At 41.6% G+C, this 21,528-nt stretch overlaps 1 protein-coding gene across 9 annotated transcripts in view; it reads left to right on the top strand.

Annotated features, from left to right (window-relative positions):
* The window catches only part of TEAD4 (TEA domain transcription factor 4), an 87,726-nt gene extending 67,563 nt beyond the window's left edge, over positions 1–20,163 (top strand). For 8 of the 9 annotated variants that reach the window (XM_085234511.1, XM_085234514.1, XM_085234482.1 and 5 more), the window contains one exon: positions 1,449–1,685. In XM_085234511.1, the coding sequence (XP_085090637.1) occupies positions 1,449–1,562 (114 nt within the window). In that variant the 3' untranslated portion in view covers positions 1,563–1,685. Of the gene's footprint in view, positions 1–1,448; positions 1,686–19,628 lie in introns of those variants that run through there. The other variant, XM_085234490.1, reaches the window with a different exon arrangement.
* The last annotated feature ends 1,365 nt before the right edge of the window (positions 20,164–21,528 follow it).

The raw sequence follows: 21,528 nt of genomic DNA, 5'->3' as shown, positions 1-21,528 counted from the left end.
AAATGAGTATAAAGACATAAAGGATTTTTGATTTTGTTTTTAGATGAACAAAAGCATGGTTTGAGCAGGGAAAGTTTGAAAGTATGTGTGAATACAGAGGAATGCTGTAACTGCATACATCTTTCTTCAGTCACACCAAGGACTGCTGTAGAGTTAGCCCCTCTGGGGCACTGAATAATCTCATGCGCTTTCTTCACCTTCTGTCACAGAGAGATGTATCTCATGTGGGTGCTACCTCAGTGTTTTATATATTGTGTTTGTAGTCTTGCAATCCTGAGCAGTGGGCTGGAAATTTTACGCATTGACTGGGGAGCTGAAATCTTGATTTGCAAATTGCTTTGTATCAAGCCTTCCAAGATTTCAGAGCACAGTATTACTAAAAAGGCTCTGATGTCTTACCATAACTCACAATTACCTGCAGAAAGAAGAAGGGTTAGTTCAACTGCGAAAAGAGTCATGAAGTAAGAAAAGAAAACAATAGGTCAAAATGTAGGAAATAGTTATTCATGAGTTTGAAAACAGCTCTTTTCCTTCTATTTTTACAAGAATGGTTGGGTTTTGGTACAGAGCAAGCCTCCAGCTATGCTTTTCTTCTGCAATTAAGTTGATACTACAGCTGAAGGAAAAAGTGTCTTCCAACAAGAGAGAACTACGTGAAGCTTTAGCCAGGCACAAACCTCAGCTAAGAGCTCTAGGTACAGTATTTTGTTTGCTCCTAAATGTAGTGTAGGCAGTACATGCTTCTAAAACCAGGACAGTACTTTTCATCACTATACTGCTGACACCGGGCCTGATACATACTGCAGAGAAGCTTATATTCCTGAGTGTCATTAGAAAAAGAAATGGAGAAAGAGAAATAACTAGCTACTGTAAGAATACATCAGTGTAGCAATGTACAATACATCAATGTACAGTGGATGGAATGGGAGATGTAAAAGTTTCAAATGTGTCAGTCTCCTGTAAAATGAGATAGATCATGAGAATTAGATTGTATGTTTACCTCTACTAAGCAGGACCAGATGGTGGGAAAGAACTATTCATGGTTGTGGTATACCAAAGCAGGAGCAAGAATGGGTGTGTCACAGAAGGTGGCCACTTCAAACAAAGCAAAAATTTTTTTTTTTTTTTTTTTTCAAAAACAACATCAGGGGGCTGGGGAATAGCAGACCTGCATACTTCGTTGGTCACTGCTTGGTCACAACTTTCTTTTATCCTCAGTAGACTCTACTCATCTCCCTATCTCTTCATTGCATTGTAGCCCCGACATTGTAGAAGTGCTTTCCTTGGGAGTGTGAGCATGTAGACTGGGGGATGTGATGATTGAGCTACGTGTCATTCCTGTAGAGAATTCTGTTCTTTTCTTACTACTGATTTTTGCTCTCTGTGTTGAAATGTGCAAGCAGTGAAATTGCAGATACGATCTCAGCTTCTTCTCCTTTTCTGTCTAGGTTGTAACAAACAGGGACACACAGGAGACCTTGCTGTGCATAGCATATGTTTTTGAGGTGTCAGCTAGTGACCATGGTGCCCAGCATCACATCTACCGACTGGTGAAGGACTAGAGACTATCTGCCCTGAGTCATCCATGAGATGCATGTCTGAGGAAAAAGTCTGTGCTTGAAAACCTCTTGTCTCCTTTCACCAAATTGAAAAATAAACTGCAGATACTGTGTATTTTCAGAAAAGCACCTCCAATCTATTTTATGATTCACAGTGGCAAATAAGTATGTATCTCCAGGTTTGTGCAAATGGTGGAAAGGCTTGGAGTCACAGAAGCAGTCAAACAACTGCTTAAGAGTTCCACTTAAACAGCATTCTCTAGAATGTATTCCTCACATTCTGCAACCCAGCCCTTAAAGCACACATCAGATGTGATTGTAGACATAGAAGGAGTGGTATACATAGAGTAATGGCAGTGGTGGCAGCATTCACAAGCTGGACCACAAACATACAGCTTGGCTAGGTGTATGCTATGTCTGATCACAGTGTGCGCTCACATACATTCATCTGGAGGTCAACACACACACAGACATGCTTACATTTTGATAGATTGCACTGAAAGTAATGCTTCCTATTTTTTCCATGAAAACTACAACATGCACAGTAACGCTTCTCAACAGAGCACACTCTCAGCTACAAAACACTATTTTTCAATGTAGCTGCCACCATTAGCTATGCATTTTTGTCAGCAATAAGCAAGAGCTTGCATGCCATTCTCGTAAAAATCTGCAGCAGTGGAGGCAATCTATGGTTGCTGTCACCATTACTGAAATGCACCACCCACCATCTCACTGTGTTAACATTCACTGTTTAGTCTCCATAAATGTTCAGCAAGCATCCATGAATGTCAGTGGGTGCCATCTTTTCCATGTGGAAGAATTCAATTTCATGCCGTTCCTTCGCATGCACTTCCATATCTGATGCCATTTTGTCAGATTGCCCTTCTGCTTCCATCTGTTACATGGCAACAAAATGAACTATCATTGGGAAGGATCAATGTTTACTACCATATCCCCAACATCGGCTTCTGGTGTTGTAGGCCAGTGTAATAAAATACGAGGCATTACTTTCAGATCAGCCCTCGTATCTAGATACTTGTTCATCTAGACATGTATGGGAATCCTAGGTGTAGAGATTGCACATATAAACTACAGATCTGCCTGTCTAGCTGTCCATCTTAGCAGATAGGCAGTTACAGGCTCCTTAAGCCTTCCTCCTGTTAGAGGCTGGACGTGGTCTCCCACTCTTCTATGTGTAGTAGTGAGAGAGCGTTCTTTCTTTGGCCTTTTAAACTGGCCTTTAAAATGCATTTATGCTTAGAAAACTTGGTTTATTAAACCATGTTGTCTTGCCTAGAAGGTTTTCTGCATGTGTTAGATCTGCTCTCCTGACTAACTAAAATAATTCCTCATGCTTTCACTTTTGTTTTCCCAATGCAGTTAGTACTGCTCTAGGAGCTAGAGTCTGCTTTTTTCTTATGCGCCAACAAAATAACCGTCCCAGTATAACTTGTTACAGCTGTTGGCTGCAGACAGTGAGGTGCACAAGTATTGCCAAGAATGCCATTTGGGCAGCAAATCACAAGTGGTTCTCTTTCTGTTTCCAAACTAATCAAACCAAATCATTCTTGTAAAATGAGATTGTTTACTGAGGTTATTGACTTAACTCACTTGCTGTGAGTTAATAGTCTTGGTCCTGACAGTGCTACTGATGGAGATGAGGAGGTAGCCATTCACGTTACTTTGAGGGAAGAGGTGGATGGAATGATATTCTCAGGCAGTTTATTGCCTATGGCCAGGTGAAGTCTATTAGTGCAGTTCTGAAGAGGTGGTGTTAGATGTGTTCTTTCACAATGCAGCATAATACCTTAAGAAGATACCTCACACATTTGTTTCAGACGTTTCCATCCTTGCATTTTTGGCATAGAGAAAAATAATTACCGGTTCTTCAGGGAACTGAGCTATTGTCTAAAATCAAAGGATTTATTGGAATTCCAGAAGGTAAGGAGGACTTCAGACATATGCATATGAAATCTGACTTTTTTCAAGAATTAATGAGCTTTGGTGGTACTCCTACGGATCTCACTGTGATGGTTAAATGGTTTTGTGGGCTGTGTAAAACTTATTCAGGCCTATAATGCTGCCTCTAGGTTTGTAATACTTAGTTTATGAACTAAGATTGAATATAATCATTTCTGAATCTGTGTTGAAGCTGGGTGACTTCATTCTTCACAAGGAAGTCATGTCCAAGTAGCAGTAAGGAAGAAGCTAGTAAAATTCAACTTAAAAGTCAAGATAGTTACACATGTTACTCGACAATTTATTTTTTTATTTTTTAAATATCTCAGTCTTCACTGGCAGTTGTCTCTTCCACATCTCCCAAGTCACAGTATCTCAAGTCAGCCACCCACCACAGAAGAAGACCAGGGTTAAGACTATCTGAGGAATCTGAGTGTGCTGAAGTCCACGGGACATGATGAAATTCACCTTGGGGTCTTGAGAGAACTGGTAGCTGAAGTTTGCTAAGCCACAGTCCATTGTATTTGAAAAGCATTGGTGAGGTGAAGTCCCCAGTGACTGGAAAAGGGGAAATATAACCTTTGTTTTTAAAAAGGGTTAAAAAGGAAAACTTAGAAATTAACAACCAGTCAGCCTCACCTCGGTGCCTGATAAAATCACAGAACAGATTCCCCTGAAAACTATGTGAGGGTATATGTAAAATGTTTTAGTAGCTTGAGGGGATAAGGCACTACACAGAAACCTGGATAGACTGGATCAGTGGGCCATGGTTAGCTGTATGATTTTCAATAGGGCCAAGTGTTGGGTCCCACATTTTGGGCAAAACCACCCCAGGCAACCCTACAGGCTTGGAGAGGAGTGGCTGGAAAGCTGCCTGACAGAAAGGGACCTTGGTGTACTGATGGACAGTCAGCTGAATATGAGCCAGCAGTGTGCCCAGGTGTCCAAGAAGGCCAATGGCATCCTGGCTTGTATCAGGAATGGAGTGGTGAGCAGGACTAGGGAAGGAATCTTGCTCTTGTACTCGGCTTTGGTGAGGCCTCATCTTGAGTACTATGTTCATTTTGAGCACCTCAGTACAGAAAGGACATGGAGGTGCTGGAGCAAGTCCAAAGAAGGGCAAGAAGGCTTGTGAAGGGCTTGGAGAATATGCCCTATGAGGAGTGACGGAAGGAACTGGGGCTGTTTAGTCTGGGGAACAGGAGGCTGAGGGGAGACATTATTGCTCTCTTCCAATATCTGACTTCTCACAGGTGACAGGATGAGGGGAAATGGTCTCAAGTTGCACCAGGGTAAGTTTAGGTTGGATATTAGGAAATACTTCTTTACATAAAGGGTTGTTATGCACTAGAATAGGTTCCCCAGGGAGGCTGCTGAATCACCATCCCTGAATGTGTTTAAAAACCATTTGGATGTGGTGCTCAGGGCCATGATTTAGTGGAAGGTTGTTAGAATTAGGGTAGGTTGGTTAGGTTGTGGTTAGACTCGATGATCTTAAAGGTCTTTTCCAACCTGAGCAATTCTATGATTCTATGATTCTATTCTATGAGGAGGTGACTGAATACATCCAACATGGCTTCACCAAGGGTGAATCATGCCTGACTAACCTGGTGGCCTTGTATGAGAGAATGACAGCACTGGTGGACAAGGGAAGAGCAATGGACATCGTCTACCTTGACTTGTGTAAAGCTTTTGATACAGTCCCTCCAGAACATCCTAGTCTCTAAATTGGAGAGACATGGATTTGATGGATAGCCTGTTCAGTGGATAAGGAATTGGCTGGATGTCTGTGTCTGAAGAGTCATAGTCAGTTGCTCAATGTCCAGGTCAAGTGGTGACCCTTAAGTGGTGTCTGTCTTGGGACTAGTGTCTTTACAACTTTATCCATGATGTAGACGGTGGGATCAAGTGCAAGCTAGTGGATAACAGCAAGCTGAGAGGTGCAGCTGACATTTCTAAAGAAAGGAATGCCATCCAGAATGATCTTGACAGGCTTGAGGAGTGGGCTTGAATAATCCTCATAAAATTCAAGAAGACTATATAGAAGGTCCTGCACCTGGGTTGAGACAATCCCAGATACCAACACAGACTTGGTGATGAACTGATTAGGTGCAGTCCTGTAGGGAATGTCTTGGGGATACTGGTGGATGAAAAACTGGTTCCAAAGAGGGTAATAAAGATGATCAGAGGACTGGTGTACCTCTCCTATGAAGACTGGCTGAGAGAGTTGTTGGGCTTTTTTATTTTTTTAGCCTAGAGAAGAAAAGGCTCCAGTAAGACATCACTGTGGCCTTCCAATACCTAAACAGCTTACAAAAAAGATGAGGAGAAACTCTTTAGCAGGGACTGCATTAATGGACATGGGGGCAATGGTTTTAAACTAAAAGAGGATAGATTTATGTTGGATATAAGAAAGATTTTTTTTTTTCCTATGGGATTGGTTAGATAACAGAAGAGGTTGCCCAGAGAGGTAGTGGATATCCCATTACTAGAAATATTCAGAGTTGGGTAGGGTGGGACTTTGAGCAAACTGATCTAGTGAAAGGTGTCCCTGCCCGTGCCAGGGCAGGGAGGGGAACTCAATGATCCTTAAGCATCTGTTCCAGCTCAAGCCATTCTACGGTTCTAAGTTTTTTATGGGAAAAATTTAATATGGAATTCCTCTCACAAAATTTTTATCTGAAGTATGTATTTTTGCTGGTTAAACTGTCAGCAGTTAGATGAAAAGTAAAGGACTAAAGGCCATTAACAAAGATGGCAGATGACTGTTAACTGAAGAGAGGGTGTGTACTGAAAAGATCAGTATAGGTGTTTAAATATATTTAATAGACTAATGAGTGACCTGGAGGAGAGAGAAAGTATCAGGGTAACTTAATCTACAGCTAATACTAAAGGACCATTTAGCAAATTGAGTTGAGTATGTATTGAAGTAGTTTGAACAGGACTAAAACAAAAATCTTGAACTAGGAGAATAAAATTCTAAGAATGATTTGAAATATAAATTAAAATGTCCTTAAAAAAAAATCTAGCCAACAAAAAACATGAGACAAATGGCATATGAAAAGTGAACTATCAGAAAGGTAGTCATTGCTTGAAAGTTTTGTAGAGTTATAGAACCATAGAATCGTTGGTTTCAGTTGGAAGGGAACCTTAAAGGTCACCTAGTCCAACCCCTCTGCAACAAACAAGGATATTTACAGCTAGATCTGGTTGCTCAGGGAGAGCTGCATCCAGCCTGATCATGCATGTCATAAAGGATGGGGCATCCACCACATCTGGGCAACCTGTTCTAGTGCTTTACCACCCTCATTGTAAAAAATTTTTTCCTTGTGTCCAGCCTAAATATTCCCTCACTTAGTCTGAAATCATTTCCTCATGTTCCATCACAACAAACACGAGAGTAGGTTCATTTCTTTATTATAGCCTTTGTTTAGATACTGAAAGAGTGATATCAGGTCCTTTTCGGCAGGGCTGAGTTCCACCCTTTTGTCCACCACCTTGTATTGATAGTGGGGTTTTCTATGACACAGGTGCAAGACCTCCTTGGCTTTGTTGAACCTTATGAGGTTCTCCTGGGCCCACTGCTTGAGCTTATCTAGGTCTTTCTGGATAGTATTCCTTATGCATGTTGACCACAGAATACAGATTGGCATCATCTGGAAACTTGCTGCAGGTGCAGCAATCCCTCTGTCAACATAATTGAGGAAACTGTTGATCACGGTCTGAACCTCTGATTGATCACCTGAGGCAAGCAATGAATCAGCTGCGGGAGCACAGGTGAAGGCAATTCACCTGTGCTACCAGAAGGGGTGGAGCCTGGCTGCATCTCTCCTAGATCCCATTTATGTGCTGACTACCACTGAGGAAGGATCTCTTTTGGAGATTGCTCCTTGTGGAGTTTAGTCCGAGCCTACAACACTGGTGAGCATTTCCATTTATTTTGATTATCTTTCCATTGTGATAATCTTACTAAGCCTAACCTTCGTACATCTATTGATTGTACAGGAAGGTATTAATGAGCATCAGTTCCAGTACCGATCCCTGACGGTCACCAATCACCACTAATCTCTATCTGGACATGGAGACTTCAATCACTATTCTCAGTGCAAACAGTTCCCCACCCATTGAACAGTCCATTCGTCAAATTTTCAATTTGGAGAGAAAGATGTTACGAAGGACCATATCAAAAGCTTTAATGAAGTCCAGACAAATGATATCAGTGGTTCTTCCCTTGTCCGCAGACACAGTTGCACCATCATGGAAAGCCATAGAGTATGATCCCAAATTGTACAGAACAGAACTAACTGCCATGGGTTGGATGTACAAATATCAAATGCCAGTGCCAGAATTGAATATGAGTGTCAGATGAAAGTCTCAGTACTTCCCATTCAGTCATATGAAGACATACACCAGAGAATGAATATTTCACTGTCTATAAAAGATAGTAAAAAGTACCATTAGTACCTTGTGATGCAAGGCCCTATGAAGGGTTTATTTGGTCTGGTGTGTAACTGATCCTGAGGATTTTCATCTTAACAGAAGACCAGAACATGGCTGTGTAAAGCCCTGCTGGGTGTGCTTCATACGCAGATGCAATTTCTCAGGTAAGCACAGGCTGCACCAGTACTAGCCTTGCCACACATAAATCTACACCTCTAAAATCACAGTTGGCTTGGACAATCAATTTGATGCGGAAGAGGAACTAATTGATTTACTTCTTCATTAAGTTATTGTACACCAGTTTCTTTGTTGTAACTGCCCAAATGGAGGTTTCTATCTACATATAGGAGGTCCATCATAGAATGTTTCTTCCTGACACTGTGAAAATGCTGACATGATACCCACTCCATCATGCACTTTGCTGCTCGTGGACTGCATCACACACAACCATGTGAGAGAATACACAACCATGTGAGAGAATGAAGGGATGTCAGTAAAGAGAATAACAAATATGATGCTATCAGGTCAGAGCTGGGGAAAGATGATTTTGTTCATGTTATGGGAAGAGGAGTCCATATTTGTTCATATCAATAATCTTTTTCCTCCTAAACTTGCAGATCTTGTACTCCCAAGAGTCTAAGGACTGTGCAGGGCTATAGTATTGTAGTTTAATCCAGCTAAGCACCACACAGTCATTCACTCCCTCCCTCCCTTCCCAAGGGCATGGGGGGAGAGAATAAAAAAACAAACTAGGACTCATGGGTTGAGATAAACCTATTTACCAGAAAAGAAAGAGGAAGATATTCTCTAAATATTTATGTATATATATATAAAATAAGTGACGTGCAAGCAATTGCTTGCTACCCCTTGACCAAAGCACAGCTTGCCACCTGAGCAGCAGAAGAGAGCAAGATGAACTCTCATTCCCTTCCAAACTGCTTCCACTAAGTCAGCTGCCCTAATTCTGTTCCCTCCTAGCTCATTGGGCTGTTCACTGTGAATGGCCTTGGCTTAGGAAGCAACTATAAATGTCAGTGAGCTACTAAGTTGCTTTTTTCCTAGAATCAGAACATAGCTTATCTAAGACACTCTGAAGAGCACAATTCCATCCCAGCTGAAACTAAGATAGCTAGTGTTGTTAATCTTCTCTTCGGTGCCAAAAGCAAGTAGCAAAGGACAGCAGCAATTTTTTACCTCTACAGAAATATCTGAACTTTGTCTGTACACAAACTTCCTGTTGTGCCTCTACCCTTATGTTTCAGAGTACGTTTGGATCCGAGTGGCAAGATGTCTCAGTAGAGGCAAGCAAATTACACAGATAGAGCAGCACAGAGGGTTACGAGTTTTATTCAACATACATTCTCACACACACACAGGCATCCATTTTAGGTAATCCCCATAAGTGGCAACCAGAAATTCCCTAAGCAAGTGCACTATTACTTACCAATACTTGAGAGATGGCAAACCACTGGAAAAGAGAGAGAAGGAACATGCCGGTGGTGGATTCAATAGGTAGTGCCAGTAGAGTATCCCCTGCTTCAAATTATACTTTTCATCTCTCTTCTACCGCAGACTCTCCCAAGAATCTGCAGGGTTTATTTTTCCATTTGCATGCTGTACCTTTGTGGTCAACATGCGATACAGAGCCCAAGTGGAACACTTGCTTGTGAAACAAGCCCTTGCAAAAAACAAGATAAGCTACCAGGGTCAGCTCTCTCTACAAAACAAGATATATGTTGTGATATGCCACAGACATCACTTCCACTAAAACTGTCAGAATACTTTGTTCCATCCCAGGATCATTCTTCAGTCAGAGGCTTTCAGGTACCCAATACACCTTCCAATGTTATAGCTCTTAATTTTAGAGGGAAAATGCCATTTGAAGATGAGGTAGTTTTCCCCTTCAGAAGTATATTTTTTTTCCAGTTGTCATATACTGACTTTTTAGAACTTGTTTTCATTTTTCAGCTCTTCTTCAGAGAAATGATACATGTTAATAGTTAGTATCAGCAAGCGTGCTACAGCAGATGCTGTTACTACTCTTTCCTCAGTTAGGAGCACTTGTTCTAATTTATTAAAAAATGTTGCTATCTTTGAAGGAGATTTAATAAAGGGATCATTGTCCCCTATATGTCCCCTGTATGGGAACTGCTGAATCATCTCAATCACTGATTGAGCACCTGGAGTAAAGACCTAATCGATCACAGAATCACAGAATGGCCAGGATTGGAAGGGAGCTCAAGGATCCTAGAAGCAGAGATGAAAGCAATTCCCCTGTGTGACCAAAAAGGGTTGATCTGGGCTCCATTGCTTTTAGACTAAGGGCTGACTGCCACTGAGGAAGGATCTCTTGTTGCAGTTCTCTCCTTTGTGGAGTCTTCCTATGAGCCTAGACCTTCGGATATGGATGAGCATCCTTTTTTTTGTAACACTTTCTCATTGCACATATTTGAGATGGGCCTTGCTGTTTTTACATTTGGCAAGCCAGGCAGGAATACACTAATTTAATAAAAAATAAAAATAATAATAATAATAATAAAAAGCTTTCTTTTTGAACATTTTTAAGTGGGCCAAGGAGGAGAAAGTTGTCTCTCTAGATAAAACTCTGCTGGGGCATATCCATGTATTTCTGGGATCCCCTTGTTATGAATCAGTGGCCAAAGTAGAAAAATAGTGCCCTTTGTGAGATACTGAAAATATTTTTCGATTCCCTCCCACATGGCAGAATATTTCTACTGATTGGGTAAAGACATTCTAATTACAAAAGAACAACAACTAGCTGCATCCACTGTGGTATGGCTACCAATAATGGTGTTAAATTGCACAGAACTTTCAAATAATACATTAAGAAATGAGAATCAGTTACTGCATGATAGCACCAGGAAATCTGAACAACAGCTTGGTGTGTTGATGGAGAAAAAAAAATAAAGCATAACTTTCCTTTTAAAACAAATTCAAAAGATCTTGTTGAAAAGTACACAGGTCCCTTAATCAGTGGATCTGGGTGATCCAAAGGGAAAAATTACAAGGTTGGATGGATCTCAAAAACACACTTGAGGCAGATCCCTGTGAGATTCAACCTGTAGTAATGCAAAAAGAAAAGCCAAAATAATTACAGGGTAGACCAGCGGGGATGTCCCCGATCAGTAGCTCCCTGCTCAAACACACCTCCATGTAACAGCTTGCTCTTATATGGCATCTGAATTGAGGGACTTAGTGCAATGGTTCCAACAAAAACCAAGGGAAAGTATACTGGCCTGGTTACTTCAGGACATGGGAGCAGAGAGTGTTGTGGTCAATGGACCAGAAATTTTTGAACAGGCATTATCTTGCTCCCTAACCTTAGGCAAATGTTGTACACCACTGTGCAACATAATGATGAAAACCATGCACTAATAGATTGATAGTGGAATGCCGTATCACTTGGCCCAATAAGGTTGATGTTCTAGTACATACAGGCTTATGGTCCTCCATGAAGGACCTCCAAACATATAGTCATGAAATAGGGATGAAAGAAACAGTATAAGAGGAAACTTTTGAAGTTTTAGTTTAGTAAAATTTTTGTCTGGAATGAGGAGACCTTTTTTTATAGCAGGCACCCTCCCATCAATATAGCACATTAGTGTCTATATTGAACCCCCTGGTAGCCTTAAAGGCCATTGTTCTGCAGGCCACACAGTTTGTGGCTGATTTGGGAGAGATGGAGTGCTTGAGAGCAAGCTGCAATATTAGGGCATTACAAGGGGCAAGATGAAATATTGAGAACTATGCAGGAATTAGAAAATCTGGGATCATAAGACTTGCACATAGACTATATAATCCCCCCATGTGTCCAGTGCGGAAGTCAGATGGTACATGGAGAATGACAGTAGATTATGGAGAATTAAATAAGGTTACGCCACCTGTTCATGCAGCCATTCCCAATATCGCCTCCCTAATGGACACACTGAGTAGGGAAATAAAAACCTACCATTGTGTCCTAGACTTGGCAAATGTGTTCTTCAGTATTCCAATTTCTGAAGAATTCCTTGACCAGTTTGCATTTACATGGGAAGGCAGACAGTGGGCCTTTGAGGTCCTGCCACAGGGGTGTGTACATTTGCCAATGTATTGCCATAACCAAGTGGTGCATGACCTGGCTAATTGGGGCAAACCTAATAATGTTAACTTGTATCATTATATTGATCATCTCCTGTTGACATCTGACTCACAGGAGGCAGCAGGACAGGCGGTAGATTCATTGACCACCTATATTTGACCACCTATCTGCAGGGAAAAGGATGGGCTATAAAGCCCTCAGAAGGTGCAGGGTCCAGACCTGTCTGTAAAATTCCTGGGGGTAGTTTGGTCAGGAAAGACCCAGCAGTAATAGATAAGGTTCAAGCATTTCTAGTCCCTACAACACCAAAGCAGCTGCAGGAATTTTTAGGTATATTGGGATACTGGTGTTACTTTATACCTCATTTAGTACAGCTGCTGAGAGTGTTATATAGACTCATGAAAAAAGGACAACTATAGGACTGGGAGAGAACAGAACATGAGGCCTTCCAACAAGCAATACTGGCTGTTAAACAAGCCCAGGTGTTAGGTATATTTGATCCTACCTCTCAGCTGATGTTGATGTTCATGTCACTCAGGACAGCTTTGGCTGGAGCCTGTGGCAATGCCAGAGTTCCGTTCGAACCCTGATCGGATTTTGGTCTCAGGTCTGGCACAGAGCGGAAGAAAGACACAGTATGATTGAGAAACGTTTATTGGCTACCTATTCTGTGTTGCAGGCGGTAGAGCCAATAATTCAAACAACTAAGATTGTGGTAAAAACAATGTTGCCACTCATGGGTGGGTAAAAATCCACCTTCCTAAGACCCGGGTGGCCCAAACCCAGACTATGGCACGTTGCGTCAATTACCTCAGCCGGAGGAGGGAGCAATCTATCTTCACTGCTGTTGAAAGAACTTCAGAAGTTCCTTGGCTCAGTGACGTACCATAGTGACATGCCAGAAGAGATGATGGTTGCTCCACCAGAAAAGAGTCTCGTCCAGGAAGGGGAAATAACCCATTCCCGAAGATGCCTGATATATGGATGGGTCCAGCAACGGTAACCCAAGCAAGTGGAGAGCAGTAGCATACCATCTCTCCATTGACACAATATAGTTTGAAGACGGGGATGGTCAAAGCAGCCAATGGGCAGAGCTGAGAGCTGTGTAGATGGCTATCACCAAGGAATCTGGTGACAGTGCACTGAACATCTGCACAGATAGTTGGGCTGTGTATTGAGGGCTTGCTCTTTGGGCCACCCAGGACCGGACCATCCACATCCGATCGATCTGGGGCAAGGAGATGTGGTTAAACAAATGGAATGTGGTTAAACACAAACCATATGTGTCTACCACATTTCTGGACATCACCCCAATGCAGCCACCAGAAAATGATGAAGCTGAAGAATTGCCTTGAGTACGGTGGATTGAAAACTCTTCTTCCGAGAATATCGCCCACTGACTACATCAGAAGCTGCGACATGCCAGACAGAAGACTGTGGGTAGCAGCCAAAGATGGGGGATGCCTATAACATTGCCAGATATCATCCAGGCATGTCAGGATTGAGATGCCTGCTCGAAGATGAGACCAAAACCCTTGCTAGAGTTGACTGCCCACCTTTCCAGAGGACATAAACCTCTCTGAAGGTGGCAAGTTGATTATATAGGCTCTCTCCCGTGATCTGAGAGGGCCAGATATGCATTAACTTGCGTCAACATGGCAAGTGGACAGATGCAGGCCTATCTGGTACCAAAAGTAAACCTGATCCATACTATCAAGGCTTTAACCAAGATAATGGCAGCTTATGGGACTCCACAGGTCATTGACAGTGACCAGGGTACACACTTCATGGGTACGATGGTACAACAATGGGCAGAAGAGAACAACATTGGGTGGCGATTTGATCTGCCATAGAATCCAATGGGAGCAGGCCTTATTGAACATTATAATGGCATCCTTAAGCCTGCTCTGCGGATAGATTCTTGGTCCTTGCAGGAGTGGGCGAAGAGATTGCATGAAACCCTGCAGGACCTGAACGAAAGACCTGGGGATGGCAGATCCAGTGCCCTGAAGATGCATCAGACAAGTTGGGCCTTCCCTCTTAGGATCCAAATTGTGGGCACTGAAAATCAGCTGAGACCCCAAATTGAAAATGAAAATAATCTTCTGCTTCCTGCCCCTGAGAATCTAGAACCTGGTACCCATAGAATAGAATGGCCCTGAAGTAGGACCACAGTGGTGTGGAGAATATTAGAGGTGGGAGATTAGTAGTTCCTTGGTATATGGCCTACTGACATTGTGGTCAATGCTTCTTTTTTGCTAAAGGGACCCTAATTGTGTCCCTGTAGCAGATCAGGACCGCCCTCTTTGGTACCTGATATATAATGCAGTCACAGATATCTGGCCAAAGGGTGTGATACATATGGACAGGACATTCCCCAGTGCAAGCCGAAGTGTTGACCCAGGATGGCCTGTATCTTGCCATGGAGGACAGACCTCCCCTCTTAGTACCTCTGAAACATCTGTACCTGGTCCCTGTGAATCTCCTCTTTGGAGATTCTAGGATCACCAGAAGGAGTGAAATGTCACTGAAGCACTCCAATGTCACTGTGAGATCAAGAATGACACCCACTGATGACCTATGTGGGACTGATGGAACACAAGATGGACTTGCACCAGACAACTACATGCCTCCAGTAACACCATGGAGCACTGGCCATGAGAATATGAACTTCAGCTATGAACCAATCATCAACTGTCTTACATTGTGTCAACCTACATCGCAATGGGCAATTGTGTAAGTGTCATAGTATGCTGGATCCCTAATACGGGAAGACTCACCCTCCAGCTGGCTCAGTTCATGCTGTGAAGGGGTGGTGTGTATGGAAACTGCTGAGCCACAACCTGAACCACTGACTGAGCACCTGGAGAAAAGACCTGGTCAGTCCTAGAAGCACAGATGAAGGATGTGTGACCAAAAAGAGTGGATCCAGGCTCCACTGATTTTAGACCTAATTCTGAGGGCTGTCTGCCACTGAGGAAGGATCTCTTGCTGCAGTTCTCTCTTTTGTGGAGTCTTCCTGTGAGCCTAGATCTTTGGACATAGGTGAGCATCCTTTTTTTGTAACACTTTTTCACTGCATGTAATTACTGGTCCTTGCTGCCTTTATATCCCCATTCTTCAATAATTTGAGCAGTACTCAGCCATGAGGAATCCAGGAATCCTTGGGTTTCCCTCAGGAGTTCCACCTTTGGGGTATTAGGGGTCCCAATGACCAGCCAATGCATTATCCTTTTACAATAATCCATCCTAAGTATGTACACTGCTGTCACTGTTGCCTGGCTTGCCAAGTGTAACATATAGAAAGCTTGACAATGATAGCAAAGCAGCAAGATCCCAGGCCACAGCAAGTAAGGAGTTGCTCAAACGCAACAGCAGTGAGAGAGCAGTGGAGAGAAGGGAAGAACTACTCCCAGTCCTTAAATGAGGTCTGGAAAGGAGTGGATCCTCCCTTGGGTTGACCCTGCCTTCCTAATAGGTGCTCAATCACTGTTTCAAAACATAACTTAGCATTTCCACTACACTTTGTATGACTGGTAACTAAAGTCAGTCAGCTTGGATGAAGACAAGCCAAGCACTTTAAGCATTTAGGAAACAGTATCTCAAATCACTTGCTGTTTTGTGTCTTGAATGAGAAATTCATGCAGTCCTGCTCTTGCCCAGTGGGTGTCATTTCTAACCACAGTGAGGTGTGAAATCACCTGGAACTGAATTAATTATTTCTCTGCAACACAACCAGCACCCAGTCACCCATGAAAGTATGAACAGCAACCAACTGACTATAACACTACCAATACATGCACCTGCCTGTGCCAGCTCCATGTAGTTTCCTTCATAATCTTTGAACAATGAATGAAGTAGAAAACAAATCAAATAACTTCACTAATGAAACAACAACTGACCCTTGGGAAAAGTTTTTTTGGCAAAAGTAGACAACAAATATGTTTAGAAATTGAAGCCTGTATATAGAAAGGGCAGTGTTTAATTTCCAGCAGTAGAGCATTTCTTGTGGCATGTATTTGCACTCTTCTGCAGATGTAGCCTGCATGCACCCACTACAGTTTTGTACTGGTAAAGCTGATGTCATGGAAAAGTCCCTAATGGAGATGAGATCTAGAACTCTACTTAGTTTATCACGAATAAAAAACCAAGTTATTACAATTATAATATTTTATTAAGGCAATGAATACAAACCAACTGGCAGAAGAACATGTCACATCTTAAGATAGACCATTTAAGGACACCCACACAGGTCTTTTTGCTCTTAGCAACAATCTAGCAGCTAGGTGCTTCTGCCTCTTCTCTGGCACTGTTTCTTTCCACTCTTGCTCTTGGAACTAGGGACTCCTTCATGTCAGTAACTAGAATCAGAAAATAACTACCTTCAAACTACTCAGGAAAAAAAAAAGAAAAAAAAAAAAAAGCAGAAAATTTAATGTTTAGAAAGCTCACTTTTATGGAGGCTAGCAGAAGTAGATGGAGTATTGAAAACTCTGATCATGGTGTCTTTTGCGCTGATTATTTGACATTTTTGCCTGGCTGAGGTATTTTGCTCAAGGTTGAAGCTCCACTTTTAAGTTCTACATGTCTTGCTTATTTAGGAAAAATAACCTTTCCAAGACAGGATGTTTCTCTTTAAAGACTCAAGATGACCTAAGTAAGAAACAAGGACAGACATCCTTGAGATGAGTCCAAAACAAGTCCAAAAGAGTAACCAATCAAAAGGTGTCCTTGTGCCCAATTATGGACAAAGTGAGGACTAGGATACTTCCCTAACTGACCACCAAAAGTTATCTGAAATCCCCCATGCAAGCACAGATTCAAATATAACATATAGTCTTGTACTTTCAAACCTCTGTGGTTTTGAAAAAAAAAAATAGCTAGGGTGTGACCTAGAAAGGCATGTAGTGAAAACTTTTTGGACTATAAATAGAAGATAGTGTAAAGACACTATGGCCTGGATTTGTGGAGATTTTCCACTTAATGGCTTGTGCAGAATAAATCAAGGTCTCTTCTCTAAGCTCTCGTCTTTTTGAATGTGTTTTGAGAGACTTAAATCGACAGCAATATTAGCTAAAGGCTTCCGTCCCCTTGCAGACTGAGTGACAAATCTTCACAAAAATACTTAAAAAGATAAAAAGACTGTAGATCTCTGTCCCTAGTGCTTCCCTTCTGGAAACTATCAGAACTAAAAGCCAGCTGCAGTTGCAGAAAATAAGGGAAAATAAACACCAAAAAGCAGCACATGTTAAAAAAGAACTAGCATAGTTTTATGAGGAAAGTCTAAACTGAGCTGTAATCAATCAAAATAAATGAAGATTGGACTGTCTTACAAACGTAGCTTCTTCTGGGACAGATATTAGAAAACACTAAATATGTAAGCAGTTGCTGCAAAATCAAAGAACAAGACAGGAAAAATGGATCCCCCAGATCACTTTACAGCCACAACAATGGGGCATTAGGTGATTAAATGACAAAAGTGGGGATTTCAGTATCCATGTTGCAAATCAGCTTAAGTTTTCATTCAGCTATGTCTCCTTTCTTTTCTAATCTACATGCTTCAGTTTATCAACCCTCCATTATACAGCTTCAGCTGTATGTATATATTCATATATGTATATGTATTCATATATATATATATTCATAGAATCATGTCAAACTTAATTACTGAAATGGTTTTACTTAGAGATAAGACACGACAAACCATGGGTCTGAGCAACATAGAACTAGGCAGGACAGGAGCCCCTCCCTTAAACCTTACTTCAAAGCCAAAAGAAACACTTCAGGTAAGAAAAGTTCATCTGAATTTTTTCATTTGTCTGTGTGGGAACCTTATAAGTGGACCCTGACAACAAAGAAAACATGTAAGTAGGCCTAGAGGAAGAAGTAGGAATTTAATTGAATCTCTTTAACCTCCTGTTTCTAGACCCAAAATACTCTTTTCTTCAGTATTACATGCTTGCTTTAGCCTTTGGCATAATGGTTTCCCAGTGATTTTTTCTTCCATATTATTCAGCTCATTTTTCATTAGTTCTTTGACTTCTTGAGCTAGATAAAGGAGATGAAGAATTTGAGTAGTGACAGCAAAGAACAAGAACTGATTCACACTGGTAGGAATGCCCTCAAATTTGTGTTAAAGATGTGGCGGAGACAAAAAGAACATGCCTAGAGCTGCCAGAGTGTCATGCTTCTTCATCACTAGTTTGCATCAATACTGAGGGCAGCATAAGTACAAGACAAACAGGGTGAGCATATACTGATGCACTTCTTTCCCCTCTTCTCAGTGGCCTTCTTACTGTGGCAAGAATGTTCACCAGTCAGTGTTGTCAAAGAAGCCCAGGTGCTGGGTTGCTAGGATGTAGGTGACAAGCCTAATAATATGTGAGATATTTCATATCAAATCCAGCATCTGCAAGTCCTCAGTAGGTCTTTAGAATGAAATTGCTGCAGGACAGCAAACCCTGTGATTTTCCTGGCGATCAGGGATGTCTCCACCGATGTTGTCTTCCTCTGAGGACTGAGTGAGTGATTGTGTTCTTTCGGTGAATTCAAAGTCTAGATTATGACTAGAGTATTGTGCACTGAATATTTTGATTTGATGTGATCCAAGTAATTAAAAATTCTAAGATGATTAAAAATCCCAGTTAATAAGAAAGCTAAGTACTAAATTTCTGTGCAACAGAAACCTACAAGATTTACTAAAAAAATTGTGTAACAATAAGCTATGCTGATAGCTAAATTTTTATGTGATATTAAAGCTCTAATCATAGCCACAAACCACTGTCACCACTGCTGAAACACACCAGCCACAGCCTCACTGTGCTTGCATCCACTGTTTGGTCTCTAAAAACATTCAGCAAGCATCATTGAATGTTAGTGGGTGCTTTTTTTCCTACACGGAGGAATTCAATGGCACACCTTCCATGTCAGACACCATTCTGTCAGATTGTCCCTCTGCTGCCATCTGTCACACAGGAATAAAAGATAATGGAATTTTGGTGGGAAGATTCAGCCTCTACTGCCATAACATCAATACCTGCCTCTGATGGGCCACCATAATGAAACAGGAGGCATTATTTTCAGAGCAGCCCTCACAAAATATACAATACTGTTAATATATAAGTAACAAATCATTTTAATATATATATTTTTTCCTAAAACGTTGAAAAAAGAGAGAGGAACAAAACTGTAAAACTAGTGGGATATTTGACCTTGTTTTTGTGAAACCAAAGCATCATTCTGATTTGATGGCAGTGGTTGCAATTCTTAGTGAGGTTTCAAGGTATTCATCAGATTTTTGATGAAATTTAACTCTTCCTGTGCTTCATCCTAGATAATAATTGTTTAAAATGTGTATACTGACAAAAAACGATGATACGAATATGGTATGATTATGAAGCGAAGGATGTTTTTCTCTGCTAAGACAGAGATTATGAACATCTAGTAAAGATGTTTGAGTTGAATATCTGATTGCATCTCTATATATTACATTTGAAAATTTGCAGGTGATGTATTTATATAAACTGAAAATGGTCCTTCAAATGTAAATTGATTTTTTTTTTTCCTGGCAGACTTGAAACTCCAAGCAGTGCAGTGATGTTGACACACCCAAGAGATGAGATGCGATCCAGAGAGACCTAGATGGGCTTGAGCTAGATGGGCTCAGGAGAACCTCATGAGATTCAACGAGGCAATCTCTTCTACTAGTACAAGTTGGGGTATGAAAAGATTAAGCAGAGCCCTGTCAAAAAGGACCTGGGAGTACTGGTGGATGGCAAGCTGGACATGCGCCAGCAATATGCCCTCGCAGCCCAGACAGTGAACTGTATCCTGGGCTGCAAGAAAAGAAATGTGGCCAGCAGTCTGAGTGAGGAGCTCCTGCCCATCTGTTCTGTGCTGGTGAGGCCTTGCCTGGAGTACTCTGTTGAGATGGACCTGTTGGAGTGCATCTAGAGGAGTGCATCTAGAGCCACAAAAATGACTTTGATTAGAACTACAAAAATCCAGTACACTTGGATGTAACACTGGTTGTGTTTATGTCAACGGGTAAGGAAGATAGCATCATGCTATCTCTGCTAAGAAAAAGAACAACAACAAAAAAAAGCAAACAAACTGTCAAACTCATTCTCCATTGCCTATACTCATTTCTTGTACTTCTTATTTTTGAGGAAATGGTTCATCTCCAGGATACTCTTATTTAAAGATTGAGCACTATTCTTCAATGAAGAACCTTCAGTTGTCAGGTACAATAGGAGTTACTATGTCACTACATACAGGAGATGGAGCTTTTTTGGCACTTAGAAACAAAGAGCCAAATGAAATTATCTTCACATGTCTCTTTCTCCTGCTGCATGGCAGGAGAAATTTCCTTTGTTACTTGCTCCAAGATAAACACATAGCAACGTGTGTACATTTGCATATAAATAAATGAAGAAAAGAATACTGCTGCACAAGCTCTCACCAGAAGTGAGATGCAAGCATGGCAGTTATGTTGTTGGCATCATGATGATCAGGATGCTCAGAGACTGTTGCATCAAGCAGTATGTAAGAATACACACACAGGATGGGATGGAAACTATGAAAGAATATATCGATGTGAGTATGCCCTTAAATAGTGTAGCAACAGGGAAGGAAATGTGTGTAAATGAATCTGGAAATGCAAAATTCAGCTTCCTTGTGGGGAGGAAGCTTCTCTGTCTCTGGAGGTATTCAAGACCAGGTTGGATGGGGGTTCCTGGGCAGCCTGGTCTAGTATTAAATGGGGAGGTTGACGGCCCTGCCTGTGGCGGGGGGGTTGGAGCTTCATGATCCTTGAGGCTCTACGCAAATACAGTTCCTCCAAACAGGTCCGTGTCCATGACTGCACTGCTCTACTTTGGTAAATATCTTCACCTCAATTTGAAGCCACTTCCCAACTAGCGATCCAAACTAGAACTTTCCTAAGCTGTGTTGGTATTCTGAAGACATCTCTGTATAAGACCATATGATGTTGTCTCCAATAACTTTTTGTTGAAGTTGGACAATCAGAAGGCAAGTGGTGGACTTTCTGTAGGCTCTCAGATCTCCTGCACTGCATCCTCTCACACAGCATCACAGATAATGTAATATGCAAATGTAGCCTCCTGTTACAAGAGTAGAAAAATCAGACAGGCCTATTAGAATCCACAGCAATATACTGACAGTCAGAGGTTTAAGAGCACCTAACAGTTTAACTGTAGATATGCCAGCTGCAGTAGCAGTTTAGGTACCAGCAGGCTTCACTCATTCATTCATTCATTCATTCATTCATTCATTCATTCATTCATTCATTCATTCATTCATTCCAGTTTGTTGACTGACAGCTTAGCATTGCTAAGAGCTCCACTACCCTTTAGAGGAGGTGTACAAGTGCAGGCCCTTCAGGGCAGCAGAGGTAAATGAGGGAAGGAGACGTTAGGTGCCCCTCCAGCCTTGGAGTGAGTTAACCTTGGC

Source organism: Meleagris gallopavo, chromosome 1, assembly GCF_905368555.1.
Source record: "Meleagris gallopavo chromosome 1, MGAL_WU_HG_1.1, whole genome shotgun sequence".
In the NCBI taxonomy this organism is placed as follows: Eukaryota; Metazoa; Chordata; class Aves; order Galliformes; family Phasianidae; genus Meleagris; species Meleagris gallopavo.
Note: the sequence above shows the minus strand (reverse complement) of the source record. Positions and strands in the feature narration are given on the sequence as shown.